Source organism: Schistocerca gregaria, chromosome 2 (assembly GCF_023897955.1).
Source record: "Schistocerca gregaria isolate iqSchGreg1 chromosome 2, iqSchGreg1.2, whole genome shotgun sequence".
NCBI lineage: Eukaryota > Metazoa > Arthropoda > Insecta > Orthoptera > Acrididae > Schistocerca > Schistocerca gregaria.
The window spans coordinates 341,539,362-341,559,449 of NC_064921.1; the positions used below are offsets into that span (position 1 = coordinate 341,539,362).

Consider the following 20,088-nt stretch of genomic DNA (forward strand, 5'->3'; position numbering starts at 1 on the left):
GCTTCTACATGTGATAATAACATTTATTACGTGAGATTACATGATAAGCACAATGTAAACTATATTATGAATTGACAATTACTGAAATTTGGTAAATGAGGTTTACTTATTATGATGTTCCATAAATGTGACAGAATAGAAGCAGTGGTCAAGCAAGAACTGTTTTAACTTTATTTTAAATGCATTTAATGTTGGTATGCATTTTAGGTAAGAAGTCATATGGTTATATAACATAGATCCAGAATGATACACTCCTCTTTTGCAGAAATTTGTATTTACTGTGTTCCTGTGTAGGCTCATCTTCATTCTAGTTTCATGTGTGTTTATATCATAACTATGTTTGAAGAGATTTTCTTTTTTTAAGATGCTCCCTTCTGTGAAAATTAGTATTCCGTATATATACAAACAAGACAGTGGCAATATTTTCAGAGTTTTAAAAAGGGGTCCACGGCAATCCTCACATTTAGTTTTTTTTTATCACCCTGATAATCTTTTTCTGTATTTTGAATGTTTTTGTAGTATTTGTGGAATTCTCCCCAAAAATTATTCCACATGTAAGTAGCGACTGTATACTGCAATGATATATTGTCAGCACTGATGAGCATCTTGTATTTTGAGTGAGGACTCTAACAATATATGCTAGTGAATTCAGTCTCTTATTTAAATTGTTTAGGTGTACCTCCCATTTCAGATCTGCCTGAACCTGCTAGAAATTTTTTATGACTGACCTACTAACTGATCCCTTCTTCTAGTCAAGTTATGCCACAAATTCCTCCTCTCCCCAATTCTCAGTACATCCTCATTAGTTACATGACCTACCCATCTAGTCTTCAGCATTCTTTTGTAGCACCACATTTTCAAAGCTTCTATTCTCTTCTTGTCTAAACTATTTATTATCCATTTTATTGCATTGTTTCTCTTCCTAGAAAATAAGTCTTGAGGGGGGGGGGGGGTTTCAGAATTCAAATATTGCCCCACAAACACACAAAGCCATAGCGGCGACTGATGTTATAACAGGTTTTCTTTGGCTCGACTGACCAATTTATCAATTTTATTTTTGTTCCTAAATTAATCAGTATTAATAACAGCTAATAACTCATTTATGCTGATAAAGCACAGTTCAAAAGCTCCGCCAACATCAAGAGGCTGAAAGAATTACATCCGTTTTTCTCCATATCTGATGTAGGGGCGGGAGAGAGGGGAAGTTAATTTTTGAGACGTTAAGTAGTCCTATAGGTGGTTGTGTAGAACACAGTAACAAACTATTGAAGTTGTTCATAAGGCCAAGGATGGAGAGAAAGAAACAAGTACTTTAGTGAAGTAGCCTGACACTGTAATCTGTCTCGAGGGAAAAGCTTACATTTCTGTTAAACCAAAACAATCACAGTTTTCCATGCAATCATTAAATAATACAGCATAACATCAGAAAAGTGTTACTAAGGTATCCAATGAACATTTCAATTTGTCAACTCAGTTGAATCACAGTTTATCTCTACTTAACATTGTTCCTGATCTGATACATAAAAACGTACCTTAGACCACAGAACTGAAATAGCATTTGCATAAAAACAACATACATTTTACTATGAATACATGCAAACTGTACATATGAATCTCACACGTACTGGTTTGCAGTGTATTAACATATTCTTACCTGGTATTTGGATGTAATCTGTGTTGTTATTCCTACTGTGGGTGAACACATTTCAATCAAGCACAGTTTACTAGGCTTCTTACTGTGTCAAAGAGCATGTACACTTCATTGCCTTGGAGAAAAGAAGCTAGGAGAAACTTATTTCTCCGCATTGCCTGGAACAGATACGGTAAGTTGATGTATTTACCTTAAAGTGTGCGCTTTTCAGTATGTTGGACAGTTCTTGTGCATCTCTGCTTCTTGAAGATTCGCAGTTCTTTGCTACGTCGGTGGCAAGCTTTAAACCACTTGTAGACACTGGCTGAGCAGGAGTTTCAGGATCCTCGAGTCTATCCTGAACCTGAAACAAATCAACGCAAATATCATTAAACAGAACGCTGTTTTGAACTAAAGTACTTTTGGTCTCGCGCACTATATTTTTTCCTTACTTTAAATATGTTGACGTATTCGTGCTAAACACTGATCACACTGGTTAAAACTAGTTACATTCTTCGCACGGCTATTCGACCGAACGCTGGTACGCGTACGTTTATAAGCTTCCAATAGTAAGCACAAAAAAATGGTCAAGGAGAGAAATAAAATTTTTCATATTCAAACAACTTGACGTAAGTTCCCGCCGCAAACTTACTTCCCAAGAAAGGGCCGCACCCACGTCCGTAAACCACTTACAAGAAAATATAATAGCTTTCATTGCATATTTAGCCAGAGCTTCTTAAATACGTTAACATTACCTGCTATTTCACAATACACTCCAGCCACGAATACTACAAGATACGCATAGTCCACGCTTTACGTATTGAACAGTTTGTCAATCTTCTCCTTTGACTCATCACTCACAAACTCAGCGAGGCACCTGGCTACACGCTGCTATGTAACAAGCATGGATCCACGCCGCAGGTGCAGGATCTAGCGTCCCTGGAACGCTGCGCGAGTGCTTCCCCTCTCCTTCTCCCCCCCCCCCCCCCTCCTCCCCCAAACTACTTCATCAAAATACAATTAATCAAGTACTAGCGCATGCACTAGCAACGTCACAAAGAAATAATGCATACAATCAAATATTTACAGTTGTAATTACTAACAATTGTACTATCACACCCATGGCTGACACAGCAGCCAGAAGAGTGTAGCGCAATAGCCATGAAAAAAAAACTGGAGGCTATCGCTTCGTCAGACTGTCAAAAACTGCAATAATCAAACTATATCAAGCGGAATGCGTTAGCGGGCCGCTTCCGTGATACGAGGAGGCGAGCCGGCTCCAATCGAATCGGCCTAGCGAATTAACGTGGAGGACTGGTGAGCATGCCAGCCTGAATGTAATTTTTAAGCAGTTTGACACACCAAATTATGTAAATATCGGGTTGGCACTCACGTCCCACCTCTGACACACCCAACACCATTTAGAAAGCTTTTTCATAACTGAACAAGATGTTTATTCTAGACTCAGACAGATGAGTTACACAGATTCCGTCCCGGTGAGGGGTGTGGGCAGGGGTGATGGAGTCAGGGAGTGCATTCGGCCGCCAACTGTCAATAACATTGCCTCAACCCATATAAAAATTCCAACCCCGTATATAATTGGGAAAAGGCAAGGAACAAGACTCACACAATGATCTGCTTGGCTGGGAGTGTCGACTGCTTTCTTCTTGTAATCACAAATGATTCTACATCAAAAAATTCTCATCGTCTTCTTTTAATTATTTAAAAGTGACCTTATATTCCATAAACTCCCACTCTTTGCTTTTTGGTACCACACTACAAAAATGAGTGCTGTAATGCAATAGCCTGTAGACGTTTGGTTACGTACGAGACTCAGATGTCCGGAAAAAGAGAAGATAGAATTCAACAGCCTATTAGTTAGTTGGTTCCCTGTTCGCGACAAAAGTTATGATGTGGATCTCGTCAGCACAGCAAACATAAAATAATTACTTACAACTAAATAAAAAATAGCATTCGTATGGCCGCATTCTGGCCTTTTAGGGCTTTTTATTTATTTATTTATTATTTTTGTGATGGGCACACGCTTAGATAGAACAAGGGTAGAAGCGTCAATTTAGGTACTGCAGAAGGATATGGACTTTCCTGGACGTTAAAATCCATGGTATGCTACGTAGTACAATGAAACCACATTTATCCAAACTATGGTGTAGGAACAATCACCCGAAGCATAATTTAATTTTCCTGTCTCGTACCCTAAGGGGACAAAAACTACTGTAAGCTGGCGTTCAACAACCAAATTATTACAAATCATAATGCCTACTCTCTGCCTGAATGAGTCCAAACGTGTGATTACATGGCGTCACTTCACAATTTTCTATTGTTTTCTCTGTGGGAAACCAAATGTCCGCTAGAAAACATCATGAAGAACAAACATTATGCACAATTATGGTCCAATTATTTTCCTGATATCAGATCGTTACCCATCCCCAAAAGTATTAAAAAGTTTTTCTAGGGAAACGTAGAGTTTTGTAGAGAACGACTTCTCATGCTTCGTTCTCCCAGAAATACGTTCGAATAACTAGCCAGATTCTTTCGCACAACGCCAGCAAATCTCGAACGGTATATACAATTTAGTTTTTGCCTCTTACCACATCTTCAATTCTGGTGTCAGTATTCAATTTCAGTACTTCTCCTATTATCTTTCTTAGCCAAACTTCGATCTCCTAGCAAAATGAAATCCTCCGAAATATGTGTAACTGTTTTCGAATCCTTAATTATTATGTATGGACTGTTACCTGAAATTTATGACACATTATATGTTGCCTGAAAAGGATTATTATTAGGTTTCACCATGGTCATGTTACACTGAAGCTCAGTTTAGCGTTAAATAATTTCATTTATTTATTTATTCATCCAGGGATCATCTTAGGATGCTATAGGCTTTGTTATCATAATAACACGAAAATAAATAGCTCCAATATAAATACACACAGACTATACAATATCTTCGTGGATATTTCATTGAGATACTAATTACCTTTATAACGTGTAATGATGGTTGGTTATTTTCTGTAGCTAATCGTTTTCGGCGTGCACTGTAAGTGGATAACAAAGGATACTAGGCGCTGATGACCACGCTGTTTAGCGCCCGAAAATCTCAAACCACACACACACACACACAAAGGATACGTCGCTCGTTACGTCCTTACCAGTATTTAACTAACATTGGATTCTCGCTACAACTGTCTTCAAACAATCATGAAACAATGAAAATAAGAAAGAGTTCCAGGTGCGTTTGAGTTCAGCTCGACTTGGAATTAAAGTGAAACAGCAGCAGTTTTTGGAAACTTCTGCAGGGGGAAGATATTGGTGGACCAGAAACGAGCTACCCCTGCAGGCATGAGCGACAGAGTGGACAACGTCCCCCGAAATGTCAGAATGTGTTCAAGAATGGTTCAAATGGCTCTGAGCACTATGGGACTTAACTGCTGTGGTCGTCAGTCCCCTAGAACTTAGAACGACTTAAACCTAACTAACCTAAGGACACCACACACATCCATGCCCGAGGCAGGATTCGAACCTGCGACCGTACGGTCGCGCGGTTCCAGACTGTAGCGCCTAGAACCGCTCGGTCATTCCGGCCGGCTAAGAATGTGTTTATTTCTTGAGCTGTCTGCCGTGTCGTGGAGTGTCGAGAGCGACACAAGAAGTATCGACTCGTATACAACTGCGTGTTCTGTGTGTGACATAGAGCGCTGTGTCTACCTGTAGTCGTTAACAGCGAATATCTTGACCATAAATCGAGTCTTCGGTTTCATAACTGCAGTGATTCTAAGTTAGTGGTAGAGTTTTGTGAGATACTGCAACCCCTGTGTATACATTCGCTTGATAAATGTTGTGTGTGGAAGAGACTTTGTCCTTTTCACAGCGTCAGTCCAACATGGTGTGTAATTTCACATATCAAACACCGTTGCTATGCGTCTGTGTTTATGTTCTACGAGCATTTCTCTCTTCCAAGCACTTTCTTGATATGGAACCCAGTCGCTACAGCAATTCTACAGGATTGACAGCACAAGTGATTTACGTAAAATATGTCATACTCCTTCTGTCTGGAGCTCCATCATGCATAACTCAAATGTTTCTTCTTCTTCTTCCCCTTAATCGACTGTTATATCACCACAACACTCTCAAATGTATCAGTCTCGTATCTACTACACCCCAATAAAGAGCGCTAAAGTCCTCAACATGCAAGCATCTAGAGAGATCGCGTGTAATTGGATGGGTAACGTGAGTAAGATTGATATGGATCAATCGTTGCAGAACGGCAGTTACAATGTTGGAATGAGAAAACCGGTCTCTATCACTAGCAGTGATCAATACTTTGGAACAGGTGTTATACTCTTTGCAAAAGCAAAATATCGAAGCTTATTGATTACGTGGAACTGAGCTCGTTCTGTTCCTTCATGAGATGTTGAGTGTAGCGTTTATAGCACCCTCCTACTTCTGGTCAGTTTCAACTTAAATCAGATACAGTGTTGCAGGGAGGGTTGCTTAAAGACAGAGGAAGAGTTACGAGATGCATAATGAGACGCCAGATAGAGTTTTGCTCAGGGTCCTTAGTCTAAAGGCTCAACAAAAGGGTAGCTCAACTCGAAATAGAGGGCTGAGTGCTAGAGGTTTGAATCTCCAACTTTATCCCAGGAATGCGAGAATATTTGTGGCTCCATCTACATAGGGGGAGATGTCAAATGGTAATAAAACCTTCCTGAATTTATAAAGTGTTCGGACAAGGAACGTAGTTTTTGCACCTCATCTCTGCTCATGGCTATTTCCTACACTACGAAACGGTATTTGTGCCATGTTATGTAAGCTACGTAACAGGGTTCACAATATATCCACATGTATATGATCCTTGCAACGTAATAGAGTGGGTGGTTTAGCAATGATACAGAAATTGACAACCATGCTGCAGTGTCATTGGCTGATAGCATCACGAGATCGACGCAATGAGACATTTTGTTGACGTGACAACTCATCGAGAGTGGTGGTAATTGAGTAAAATGTGTTGAAATTACGGAAAATCTGGAAAAATTACGAAATTGATGGAAAATACGTAATATTGACAAAAATATAACAAAAAAATTGGAGTGGTGAGGGTAGCTACATATTCACCTGCGCGTACGAAATCATTCCATTCCTCCATCATTGGGATTGATAGCTGATGGTGCATACTATCCGTATTCTATGGGTGCTATAAGTACCCCCTTTTTCCTTTTACCCCTTTTTGCACTGTAACTGATAAAAATGAAAGATGTAGTGTCCAAAGATTTGGAGTTCAGGATGACTACCACCTATGACACTGAAACAATGACAGTTTACCTGCGCGCAATATGACGAATCAATGCTTGGGGTCTCTTTCAAAAATGAAACACTGAGACGCTTGCTATCCTGTCACTGTGGAAGATGAGATTAAATATAGAGTTCACCACCTTCGGACAGTTGTTTGGAAACTCTCCACAATGCTGTAACCTCTTCAAGTTTTTATATGTTGCGATGTTCTCCACATTTTTGTCAATAAGAAACACCGCATCTGTTTTTTTATTTCAACCATCTTGTGTGTTGTGGGAGCAGCATATTTTACACCATGCGATGTCCAGCTTTCTGCGAGAGCCAATGGATCGAAACATATTGAAGTCGGTTTAGCACGTAACGCAGATCTCAAAGTCACGGTGGAAAAACCAAATTTAGGGGTGGTTTACAAAGCTGTAGTCATACACTGCTTTGATATGTTACAGCAGAAAAACAATGTATGAAACTGCTTATAAAAGAACGACACAGGGACACTGTGTTGTGACTGATAGTCTGTGTGATATCGTCCTCCTCACAGTACGGCTGACGAAACCTTGTACTGGTCTGTGCAAGCAACTTCGGCCACAGGCCACACGTTCCAATGGACCACTGCTGCTGGCTCTGTCAGATGAGGAACGGTGGGTCGGGGTAGGTCAGGTCTTCTGTTTTTCAGCTAATAACATCTTCCGAGTCCAGTTGTCCCTTCTTTCAGCACAGATCTGAGTTGCGTGAATATTCGTAATGCTGTACGCGCCGGTGTGTGACAAACATCATAGCTACGCAGACGCAAGCGTAATAATATGGCAATAGCTGTAAATCAGTCAGCTGATAAACTTGTTTTTACAAAGGCGGTTGTTGTTATTGTCATCACCTTGAAGACTGGTTTGACTGCGCCTTACAAGATGTGTCTTATCTTATTTTGCAGTAAAGCTCTTCCCTACTGCCCCCCCCCCCCCCCCGGATTCCATTCAGTTAGCTCGATTTTCCCACTTAATCTTCGGCATTATTCCGTAGCACCACATTTGAAAATCTATTATCTTCCTATCTGTACTGTTTAACACTCATATAAGACTACGTTCGAAACATAGTTTCAGAAAAGAATTTCTTACATTTAAATTTATACCCGACGTAAGTTCAGCAAAGCTATTCTTGCTACTGTGATTCTATGTTTTAAATCTCCCTTACTTTTGCCGTCTTCAGTTAGTTTCCTGTCCAAATAAGAGAACACTTCTACCACTGTCAGAGTCTCTTTACTAATCTAATTCCCTCATCGTCGTCTGATTTAATTCAGCTGCACTTCATGGCATTATCTTACTTCATCCATAATCACCTTGTATCCTCTTTTCAAGACATTATCCGTTCCGTTCCACTGATCTTACAAGCCCTTCGTCGTCCATAACAGAATTGCAGAAATGTTCCAATGTGTGTGAGTTCCTGAGGGACCAAACTGCTGAGGTCATCGGTCCCTAGGCTAACACACTACTTAAACTAACTTATGATAAGAACAACACACACACCCACGCCCGTGGGAGGACTCGAACCTCCGGCGGGAGGGGCCATGCAATTCGTGACATGGCGCCGAAAACAGCGCGGTAACAGAATTGCAGTGTCATCGACAAACCTGAAATGTTTTATTCTTTCCTTTGAGCTTCAATCTTCTTTTTTTTTCAATTTCTCCTTAACATGCTGGACTGCTTGCTTCGTCAGAAGAATAAACAACACGAGCAATACTTCTCCACCCCATCTCTCTCTCTCTCTTTGCAATTGTCTCGTCCCTTTCATGCCCTCTGATTCTCAATGGAGAGAAGTCTTCCGAAGTAAGAGTGATTTCAGGTGTGCCGCAGGGGAGTGTCGTAGGACCGTTGCTATTCACAATATACATAAATGACCTTGTGGATGACATCCGAAGTTCACTGAGGCTTTTTGCGGATGATGCTGTAGTATATCGAGAGGTTGTAACAATGTAAAATTGTACTGAAATGCAGGAGGATTTGCAACGAATTGACGCATGGTGCAGGGAATGGCAATTCAATCTTAATGTAGAGAAGAGTAATGTGCTGCGAATACATAGAAAGAAAGATCCCTTATCATTTAGCTACAATATAGCAGGTCAGCAACTGGAAGCAGTTAATTCCATAAATTATCTGGGAGTACGCATTAGGAGTGATTTAAAATGGAACGATCATATAAAGTTGATCGTCGGTACAGCAGATGCCAGACTGAGATTCATTGGAAGAATCCTAAGGAAATGCAATCCGAAAACAAAGGAAGTAGGTTACAGTACGCTTGTTCGCACACTGCTTGAATACTGCTCAGCAGTGTGGGATCCGTACCAGATAGGGTTGATAGAAGAGATAGAAAAGATCCAACGGAGAGCAGCGCGCTTCGTTACAGGATCATTTAGTAATCGCGAAAGCGTTAAGGAGATGATAGATAAACTCCAGTGGAAGACTCTGCAGCAGAGACGCTCAGTAGCTCGGTACGGGCTTTTGTTGAAGTTTCGAGAACATACCTTCACCGGGGAGTCAAGCAGTATATTGCTCCCTCCTACGTATGTCTCGCGAAGAGACCATGAGGATAAAATCAGATAGATTAGAGCCCACACAGAGGCATACCGACAATCCTTCTTTCCACGAACAATACGAGACTGGAACAGAAGGGAGAACCGATAGAGGTACTCAAGGTACCCTCCGCCACACAGCATCAGGTGGCTTGCGGAGTATGGATGTAGATGTAGAAACTGAAACCTGGTTTTCGTGTAAGTTGTAGATGAGCTTTTACTTTCTGCATTGTGTCTAATATTTTAGAATCCCAGGGGGTATAGTATAGTCAGAAACCTTTTGTAAAGTCAGGTAGCTGCAAAAAATTCGACTTTCGCGTCACTCACAGAAGTGATCAGATAGGACACCGTGTACGCAATGAAAACCGTGACCGCGGCGACATGCGCAATGTGCAGCCAACGCCAAACAGCGCCTGCTGATGCACGGGCGCTGGGCGCAACCACTGCTCCAGCAGTCACCAGCCTTCAGCAGGACATCAACCGCAGGTCGCCTCCCCGCTGGAGAATGTCCTTTCCCAAGACCTCGGAGCCGTGGGACGGGATGTGCTGCTGACGACCCGCCAAGGCCGCCGTCGTTTGTTTCGCGGACCTCTCACGTCATCATCCGAGTAACAGAATTCTGCTTGATTAACAGGGGATTCCTGTGTTTAAATACTCTTTCCGCGGTTCATGTCAGGTCATTAACAAGCGGCTTCGTCAGGAATGGGAAAAGAGACGGGCCCACAGCAGTCATGACTCAACATACGGGGGGAAACACGTTACCATGGCTAACACGGCGTAGCAAACCCTTTGTCATTCAAAATGCCGTCACGGAATGGATAAATACACGTTCAATATGGATTTAGAGGCAATCATATACCATCCTTCCTGCAGACTGGTAACAAGTTCAGGTTCAAAAATGGTTCAAATGGCTCTGAGCACTATGGGACTTACATCTGAGGTCATCAGTCCCCTAGAACTTTAAACTACTTAAACCTAACTAACGTAAGGACATCACACACATCCATGCCCGAGGCAGGATTCGAACCTGCGACCATAGCGGTCGCGCGGTTCCAGACTGTAGCGCCTAGAACCGCTCGGTCACTCCGGCCGGCACAAGTTCAGGTAGCGCTGATGTAGGTGAATAGCGATCAGACGCCCTTCTCTCCCAGCAGACAACAAAGGCTCGATAACATTGAGATCTGGCGAACTGTGGTCGCCAGAGCAGATGCGACAATTCAACCTCGGGATTACAAAACGAGTCCTGGACGATGCGAGCTGTGTGACCCTGTCATCCCGGAAACCAGTGTCATCACTGGGGAACACATACCGTACCACGGGATGTAACTAGTCAGGCCTAATGGTCACATAAATCTTGGCAGTGATACAACCTCGCAGAGTAACCTTGGGACCCACGGAATAGTACTATGTATAGCTGCCCCCACATCATCGTCCAATCCCTGCCATATTTCACTCTTCGGACGCAAACTCTGCCAGAAGTTGGAAACAGTGTGAAACAGGACTCGTTGACCAAATGACTTTCTTCCACTGTTCCGTAGCACAGTTATTATGGCTTCGGTGCCACATTTTCCAGCTACGGGCATTTGCATCAGTGACGAATGGTTTTGGATCTCCATCTCGCCCTGCACCTCCTTGCGTATAGAGCTCCCTTCGTGTTGCTTTGGTGGTGACAGGGTTGGGGAGTGCGACATCCAATTCTTCAGCCACCTCTGCAGCTGTCGTCCTATTATTATTTGTCACACTCCTCTTCAACGATCGTCCGCCACGATCACTCAGCACATTCTTTTGTCAGCGTTGTGACACAGAGGATGATGCTTTTCCGTTTTCTCTGCATGCTGCATAAATGTTCGGTATGGTACCTCTTGAAGCACCAAACACCAACATTTTGCCCGCGTTCGAATTCACTTAGCTCCGATGTAATGCACAGACAACTATAGAGAACGCTGTTCTGACCACGACTGACGCTTGCAACCTATTGAGGACATTGCAATGGTGCCGTTCGTGGTCAGATATAACAGAGCAACGTGCAGGCTTGGCTAGCATCTGTATTTACGTTCAAGCATGCATTTATCGTTGTGTTATCATATTTTTGTCCAATCCTTGTACACTGACCGAATATCTGGTCAGTAATTGTAGGAGATACGGGGATGAAAACTGAAATGACTGAAATGATCGTAAATATTATTGGCCGGGAGACTCCGTCTGGGGTTGTTAGACCGCCTGGTAGAAGTCTTTCTATTTGACGGTAGTTCATTGACTTGTGTATCTTCGTGATGAAGATGAAATTAAATGATTAGGTCAAACACAAAAAGCCAGTCCCTGAACGAAGAAAATCTCTATCACAGCTGGGAACAGAACCCAGGATCCCGCAAGCCATAGGCATCGAAGCTACCCACTAGACGATGACGACGTGCGGCCGCGTTGTAAGCAGTGCACTGACAACTCGCGAAGGTTGCTGTGAAGAGAGCCCCCTTGCCGCTGTCATCGAAACTCTGCCTTTTGACAACTTGTTGGGTTTTATCATTTACGTTGTGTAATTACTGTGTGAATAACGCAGGGCCGTAGCGAGGGAGTGACGAGACAGGTCCCAGCTAAGGGCGCAGCCACAAAGGGGGTGCAAAAGACTCAACGAAGAAACGCGGTTTAAGAATGACCCGAGAGACGTTAAGTACGAGTTGTCCTGCGCTTTGTGTTTTTATCCTCTGCCAACACTAAGAAAGCTTTTCCCTCGGTCAGCGATTGTAACGCACGCTGCTGTCTTAGTGTCATTTCGGCCAAGTAGCTTTATAAAGAAACGATTGCTACCTGACAAACTTCTACAGCTGACACGGCTTATGCGCAAACAGTACCGCAGGCTGCCCACACAGCCGCCCTCTAGGCCGCTCTCGTGTTCAACAACGGAGATGCTGAAGCAAATATGCTAGGTAGCCTCGTTCAAGCGTGGAAAACGCCTGGCCTGGAATGCGAAAGGTTATCAACTCTTAATTATAGCCTATTTTCTATTATTTCTAACTAATAATTTATGCACTATTAAAGTTTATACAGAGCAAAAAAAAGTCGTTTCTTTAATTTTGTTCTTATAGTGCACAGTAACTGCCACAAACAAGATTTGGTTTCACTTTCATTTTTAAAAAATTTATTCAATTTGTAATTTATTTACTGTAAAGACACATTGAATTTTCTTTACATCGATACAGGTAATTTAAGTAAACAATATCCCTGGAGCAGACGACATTCCGCCAGAACTACCGATATCCCAAACAGCGACGACAAAACTAATCCACTTTATATGGAACAGACAAGCGAAATTCCCTCAGACTTCAAGAAAAAACGGAATAATTCAAATTACAAAGAAAGTAGGTGCTGACAGGTGTGGATATTCACGAACTTCAGTTTAATAAGTCATGGTTGCAAAATACTAACACCAATTATTTACAGAAGAAAGCTAAAATTGGTAAAGGCCGACCTCGGGAAAGATCAGTTTGGATTCCGGAGAAATGTAAAAACACGCGAGACAGTGCTGACCCTACGACTTCTCTTAGAAGACAGGTTAAGGAAAAGCAAACCTACGTTTACAGCATTTGTAGACTTACAGAAAGCTTTTTGTAGTGTTTATTGGAGTACTCTCTTTGAAATTCTAAAGGTAGCATTGGTAAAATACAGGAAGCGAAAGGTTACTTACAACTCGTACAGAAACCACACTGCAGTCGTAAGAGTCGAAGGAAGTGAAAGGGAAGCGGTGGTTGAGAAGATAGTAAGACAGGCTTGTAGCCTATCCGCGATGTTATTCAGTCTGTACGGTAAAGAGAAATTGAAATTTTGAAAAAATTGCCGATGCCATTGTAATTCTGACAGAGACTGCAAAGGTCTTGGAAGATCAGTTGAACGGAATGGACAGCGTTTTGAAAAGAGAATATAAAATGAACGTCAATAAAGGCAAAACAAGAATAATGGAACGTAGTTGAGTTGGATCAGGCGACTCTGAGGGAATTAGATCATGAAACGAGCCACTAAAAATAGTAGACGAGTTTCGCTGCGTGGGCAGTAAAACAACTGACGATGGTCATAGTAGCGAGGATATAAAATGTAGACTGTCAATTGCAAGAAAAGCGTTTCTGACGAAGAGAAATTTGACAACATCGAATACAGATTGAAGTAATGTATGGAGCGTAGCCTTGTATGGAATGCAATGTGGACGACAAATAGTTCAGAAAAGAAAATGGTTGGAAGGGGAAGGAGACCAGACAGCGAGGTCATCGGTCTCATCGGATTAGGGAAGGACGGGGAAGGAAGTCGGCCGTGCCCTTTCAAAGGAACCATCCCGGCATTTGCCTGGAGCGATTTTTAGGGAAATCACGGAAAACCTAAATCAGGATGGGCGGACGTGGGATTGAACCGTCGTCCTCCCGAATGCGACAGAAAAGAAGAGCACAGAGGCTTTTCAAATGTGGTGTTACAGAAATGTGCTGAAGATTAGATGGGTATATCACACAACAAATGAGAAGGTACTGAATAGAACTGAGCTGAAGTGACAGGCGTGGCACAGCATGATTAAAGTATAGATCAGTTGATAGTATACATTCTGAAACATCAAGGAATCCGGAATCGGACAGGCCGAAACGGTGCCTCGTTGCGACGCCTGTGATGAGTATGTAACACAGTCCCGCTGAGTTCTCCGTTCTTTATATCTAGACTTGGCCACTGTTTCTATGTTTCGATACAGTGTATCGATACGTGGAACTGTTTCAGTGTTTCTGAACGGCTGTGGTTCACTGTTTCGAAACCGTGGTGTTTTATTCCGCCCCTGTTTCGGATAACCGCACCAGATTTCATCTCGAGCCAGACACAGAAACTGTATCGTTGTTTCAAAATAAGGCTGTTTGGAACGGACTAATTGTATCGAAACAGTGATGTTTCATTCCGCTCTGTGTCGGACGTGATTTGGGCTCGGCACAGGTACTGAAACACAATATACCACTTCATGAAACGCTTTCAAGAGTGTCGAAGTCTTTTTGACAAGCAATAGCATGAAGCTTAAGATATCCGAAAATAAAGCTTCGTTTCTAGCTGACTGTCCTATTCCGAAATGGCGTAACATCTCCTTTATAAACACTAACCAAACAATTAAACAACGCATACTATTCACATTCAAAATAATATGTGAAAATCATTCAGTTAAATTACACTTTTTTATAACATACGCTTCTCTGTTCATGTACAGTAATCATATTAAGAAACTCAAGTAAGCCAACAACATTTTGAATAAAAAAAGGCGTAGTCACAGTTATTAGACATATACATAAATTTGATGTAGGTATAATTGCAAGCAATCTGTTTGACATATCACTGATAGTGTAATGGTGAGCGGGAAGGGCTGCGAAGCATGGTGAATTTATAGTAACGGTTCGAAACACCTTATAAGACAAATTTTTTTCTGTTATATTTTGTTATTTATTCGAATTATTTGGCGTTATTTGTGAGTATATAGTCACTGTGCCTGTTATCCATAATGATTCCCTTTGTGTGAATGGAAATTAGCAGGATGGGTACATTACCCATACTAACAGAATATGGAAATCCCAGTAGCATATCCGTTGTTTCTGCAGTTTGCTCCCACCTCCAGTTCAGTTCGTGGTGGTTCTTCTGTCTTCAGCTATGGCTGGCTGTCCTCAGCCAATTGAAAAGTATGAAAGTCACCCGTCATGAAAGCAGCGCATTTGCTGCAGGAAATACGAAACTGCCAAGAAGCCTAAGTGATAGTTTCATGCTTTCTGTGACATGATTTGCGCTGTCGCACCTTATTTGTGTTTATATGGACATACTTATACAGTAGACATTCAAGATAAATGTGCAGGGATATTAGATTACAAAACACAAACTGTTTCACTGTTTCGAAACAGCGTATCGAAACATTACATTGTACTATTTCATTTGTTTCGAAACAGTTACGGGTTTCAGTTTGTCCATCTCTATTTTTATCAGTCTAACAATGACTACAACCACACCGTCAGCAGCTAAGCGATTGCTCTTTCTTCATAGCAACATCATTTTTCACGTAGTAAAAGCTGGTTCTGAGGCAACGTAACAGACTCTTTGAGTTACAACATAAAATTGCTTGAATTATTCGTCTTTTTTCACACTTCATTTTACTTGTTTTTACTCTTATCAGTCCTGATTGTTTCCTCTTCAGAAATAATGGATAATGTTACTAGCGTTTACTGAATCTCAAAATGTGTCGAACAGTCTCTATGAACCATTCCCACCCAGCCTGGAACGAGAGCACGAAACATACTTATGAAGCAATTGAGTTAGTAAGTTGTGCATGTTTTAAGCTCTTCTATTCCATGTCAACTCAACTCAACCACTACACGTGTATTATAAACATGATCTGCTATCTCTCAAGGACCAAAGATTTTTATGTTTATAAAAACATCTTCCATATAAGCTGAAAACATATAAAAGATAATTTGAGTTAAAAGACTCTTCGTAATAACTCACAAGCCACCGTTACAAAAGAATCTATTTGGGTTGGTCTGTTACAGAATAGCCTTGATTGGTCCGACAGGCAGTTTCTCACTTCCGATGGCACTATATTTTTGTTTTAAGCAATGATATTACACCAACACTGATGGCAGCCATATGTCAGCAATTCTAATTCATGCTGAAAATGAAGAATACACAAACACCCTGGACGAAATATCGACTAGAAGTTGTGGATTTCGGTTTCTTCTAATGGCGGGGAGGGCGGGGCCGGTTTGGGGTGGGGGTGGGGGGGAGGGAGGTCTAAGATCGATTAAATGCCAAACAATAAACATAAGATGATCTCAATTACGGTGTTTATGTTCGGACTTATTCGAGTTGGTTTTGAGTTGCCATCCATTGCTTCGAAAGTCCAGTAGTCCAAAAGCTGTGAATATCGGCAAAAATGAAGTGTGTCCATACACTATGTTTGTGCAAACACGGTCTGCGCAATATTGTTGAGTAATCGCAACCAAGGATACGATAAGCTTACAACGAAGCACGTACATTGGGGCAGAAAGTTTAAACGTAGATGTGTGTTGCTTCATACTTTACAGACATTTGAAGGAAATGGTACCTATCAGTACCTTGGAAGAAATAGTTCACACACGAAACTGATAACGAAGTGTGATCCATGACTGTCAACTCAGCTCCGAAGCGGACATCAACTCGTCACGGTAGCTATACACAAGGCATGCGCAGCTTTTGTGCTGGCAGCGCTTCCGCAGTGCTGAAAACACGCATGCGTAGCGCTGTGTACACGCCTCAGCGCTTCTCTGTTTTCGCAGAGCGGACCCTCGGGGACAGGCTTAACGGCGTACCAGCTCGCGACAAGCCTGCTTTCCCTCCCAGCAGGGCCGTGACTGGAATGCCAGCGCGAGCCCGCGCTTCGGCGCACGATCTAGGCTCACCCGGTTTCCACCAATCAGAGGATCGCTCTGCCCTCCGCGGAAGTAAACGCACAATGTTTCGTTCTTTTGTTTTTAATTATTAAAGACAGGTAGGATACTGGTTTTGCAATGATCCCAGACATACTGTAACTTTCAGTAGCGTTTGCATCAGGTGTGTCGTTTCACCTCTTACCAAAGTTTCGATTTTTGCCATTTTCATAAGCGTTCCCTTTCTCCAATCAAGGGATTTCGGTTATTTTGTTAGTTATTTCTGTCGCCCTGGAGTCACCTTACTCTACCTCTATGAGACAAGCCATGTGCACTATCGGTCTTATTTATTTACTTACTCACTGGGTATCACAAAAGAGTACGTACAGGGTATAACAAAAATGTGCCACTAAACTTTCAAGGTACATTGTGATATAGACATGAATCCGGAAACGGTTTATTTTCAGGTTAGCAATCATTTTCTATAACTCTTTATAACACTCATTCCTGGTAAACACACAAGATTAGAATTGAAGAGCATATCACTTTTCTTCATGATGGCCAACTCTTGAAATGACCCCCATCTCCCAGATGCGTTAACGTTTGCATGGAGAACGAAGTATGGTTTAGCAGCCTCCCCCGATACAAACAGGGAGATACTTCGCATTTTGTACCCGGGGGTAGATACGAAAGAGCTTTCAAATACTTCCATAAATTAAAATCTAGTAGCGTTATGCCAAGAGAAAGCGGAGGACAGGAAACTGGTCCATATCTTTCCATCCATCTGCCACGGAATCTGTTATTTAGAGTCTTAAGGACATTACCGCTCAAATGCAGAGGAGCTCCATCGTACATGACCTAATAGTACGAGGACGTGCTGAAATGTAATGCCTGCGATTTTTTTAAAATTCTGTTCTCAATATCGCTTGAGACATTCCACGACAAGCCTATTTCCTACTTCGGTGGCGCAAGTTGCAACCCTCTGCCGTTAGACGGCTACGAATCGTAGCGTGTAACATGACGTGTGTAACATAACTATGTCGGTGCGCGAGAAAACTGAAAGCACAAATTCCAAAAGTTGGTCCACACATGGAGCATCCTCTCCTTCAGCATGAGAATGGCGGACCACACCTGCAACAATCCGATGCCTCAGGTTCATTGTCATCGATCATCCTCCGTACAGTCCCGACTTGGCTTCAACCGATTTTCATCTGTTTCCAAAACTTAAAGAACACCTTTCGAGGACTTCATTTCGATAATGATGAAGCGGTGCAAATAGAGGTGAGGCTAAGACTGCATCAATGAAGTCAGACATTCTGTACTGGCGGTATCCACAAGCTGGGGTCTCTTTGGGAGAACTGTGTTGGTCGTCAGGATGACTATGTTGAGAAACAAATAAGTAGCCGTGAAAGATCAAGATGTAGCATTTATAAAGTTTGCTTTATTTAAAAAGCTTTAAGAGTTTACACATAAAAAATTCGGAGGCATTATTATTAATCATGCCCCTAGACATATTTCGTAAAAGTGTTAAATGCACATCTTCTTGCAGAACAGGTAGCTTATTATTCAATTAAACATTTGTTGTGATCACATGTGATTCTAATTCCGCAAGAGACAAACTAAATTTCGGAAACTGTAGTGTTTACATGTTAGGTCTGAATCTGTGGATTACGGGCTTCAGCGACGATGAATCTAATTTTCTACCCCAGTCAAATATCGGTTTTCCACTCGACCATTGTTTTACACAAATTATCTCTGGAAATCAGCTGTTCCAAACCCCTATTTAGCCAGAACTATGAGTGCTTCTCTTCAGTTAAATACGGGAGGCAAATAATTTCTAGATCAGCCTAATATTCCTATTCCCCCTTCGATGCATAAAAGTTATTCTGTCCATATCAGCTGACATTTTAAAAACAATACGGAGCCTGACAACGCGGGATCGTTGCAGAAACGGTCAAGCGTTTGCATGGGAGAAAAATTAGACTGTAGAAGAGGAAATCTGGCAACTATAGCCGCAGCTCCAAAACTGCTATTAAATCGCTTTACGAAAACCGTAATTCGTAATAGTAGTTCGTCAACTGAGTCAGGATGGAATAACATGACGCCCTGAAATTACCAGCAATACCGGCTCAAACACTAACAGAAAACCTTAGTTGGTGCAGTTGGGGCTTCACGTCAACCCGTTTGCACTGGTTGTGAAAATTTTCAATCAGATCATTTTATAACGATCCCTAATCCGTGAACAGCACAGCTGAATAAAAATATCGGGTTGACACATTATCGAGTAAACCATTTGCAGAAGTGTATCCGTGTAAAAAAGTCAGCCGCTGATAGCGCTTGCACACATCGAAAATGGTATGCATGCTAGAGGTTATCGTGTAACACTCGCCATCTAGCCATGTGGTCAACATTACCTGTTGCTGCTATCTTACGTCGACATCCGGGCCATCAATTTCATGAAGAACTGCCTCCTACTGTTGCAGCCACCTCGTCGAGCCCTTCCACAGTCGCCATATTAAAAGCTTAAACGCCTTACGCTCCTTAAGACGACGAACAATTGTTTCAATCCTTGTCCTCCCGGCCACCTTCGATCTGGAAACTTCCCCCGACACATATATTCAGTGACACGTCAATACCACACGCGAATCCATACAACAAAAGCGAATCTGACGATTTGTGTATATTCCCCGTCCACCGTATCGGATGCCAAATTCGTCTTGGACACTAAGAGCTGGGCTCGCCAAGTCGTGATGCTACGTGTAATGACGATGATGCTACGTGACGATGACTTGAGTTGCGTGTCAATATTACCTTCGTTGTAATGGAAACAATAGTCTAGCGGTGAACCTAAGATATGCAATTTAACCAGACGTACCCAAGAGGGTACTTCGAAAATTTCGTGTAAGAGAGAGTTTCATGGGGGATTTTGGTACGTTCCGTTCAGGTGTTTTTCTGTTCTTACTGAACCCTGAAGAGCCGAAATAAAGCGTTTCCGAGCTCGTCTCCATCTATTTTCATATTGTATGTGCGAGAGACTTGTCCTGGGAATTTGGTCATCCGTTTCGGTTTTGCTACATTCTGCACATCTCACATTGAATGTGTCGCCGAAAAAAAGGAAAATCTTGCAACTTTACATAACCCATTTTCTCCAGTCATTGCAACACTGTACTTGCGAATCTCGTCACTTCAAT

General features: G+C 42.0%; 1 protein-coding gene across 7 annotated transcripts in view; it reads right to left on the bottom strand.

Moving 5' to 3' along the window:
- The window catches only part of LOC126337013 (protein PALS2), a 359,531-nt gene that overhangs the window by 63,094 nt on the left and 276,349 nt on the right, over positions 1-20,088 (bottom strand). For all 7 annotated transcript variants that reach the window (XM_050001265.1, XM_050001262.1, XM_050001266.1 and 4 more), the window contains one exon: positions 1,842-1,994. In XM_050001265.1, coding sequence (XP_049857222.1) covers positions 1,842-1,994 — 153 coding nt within the window. The remainder of the gene's footprint in view (positions 1-1,841; positions 1,995-20,088) is intronic.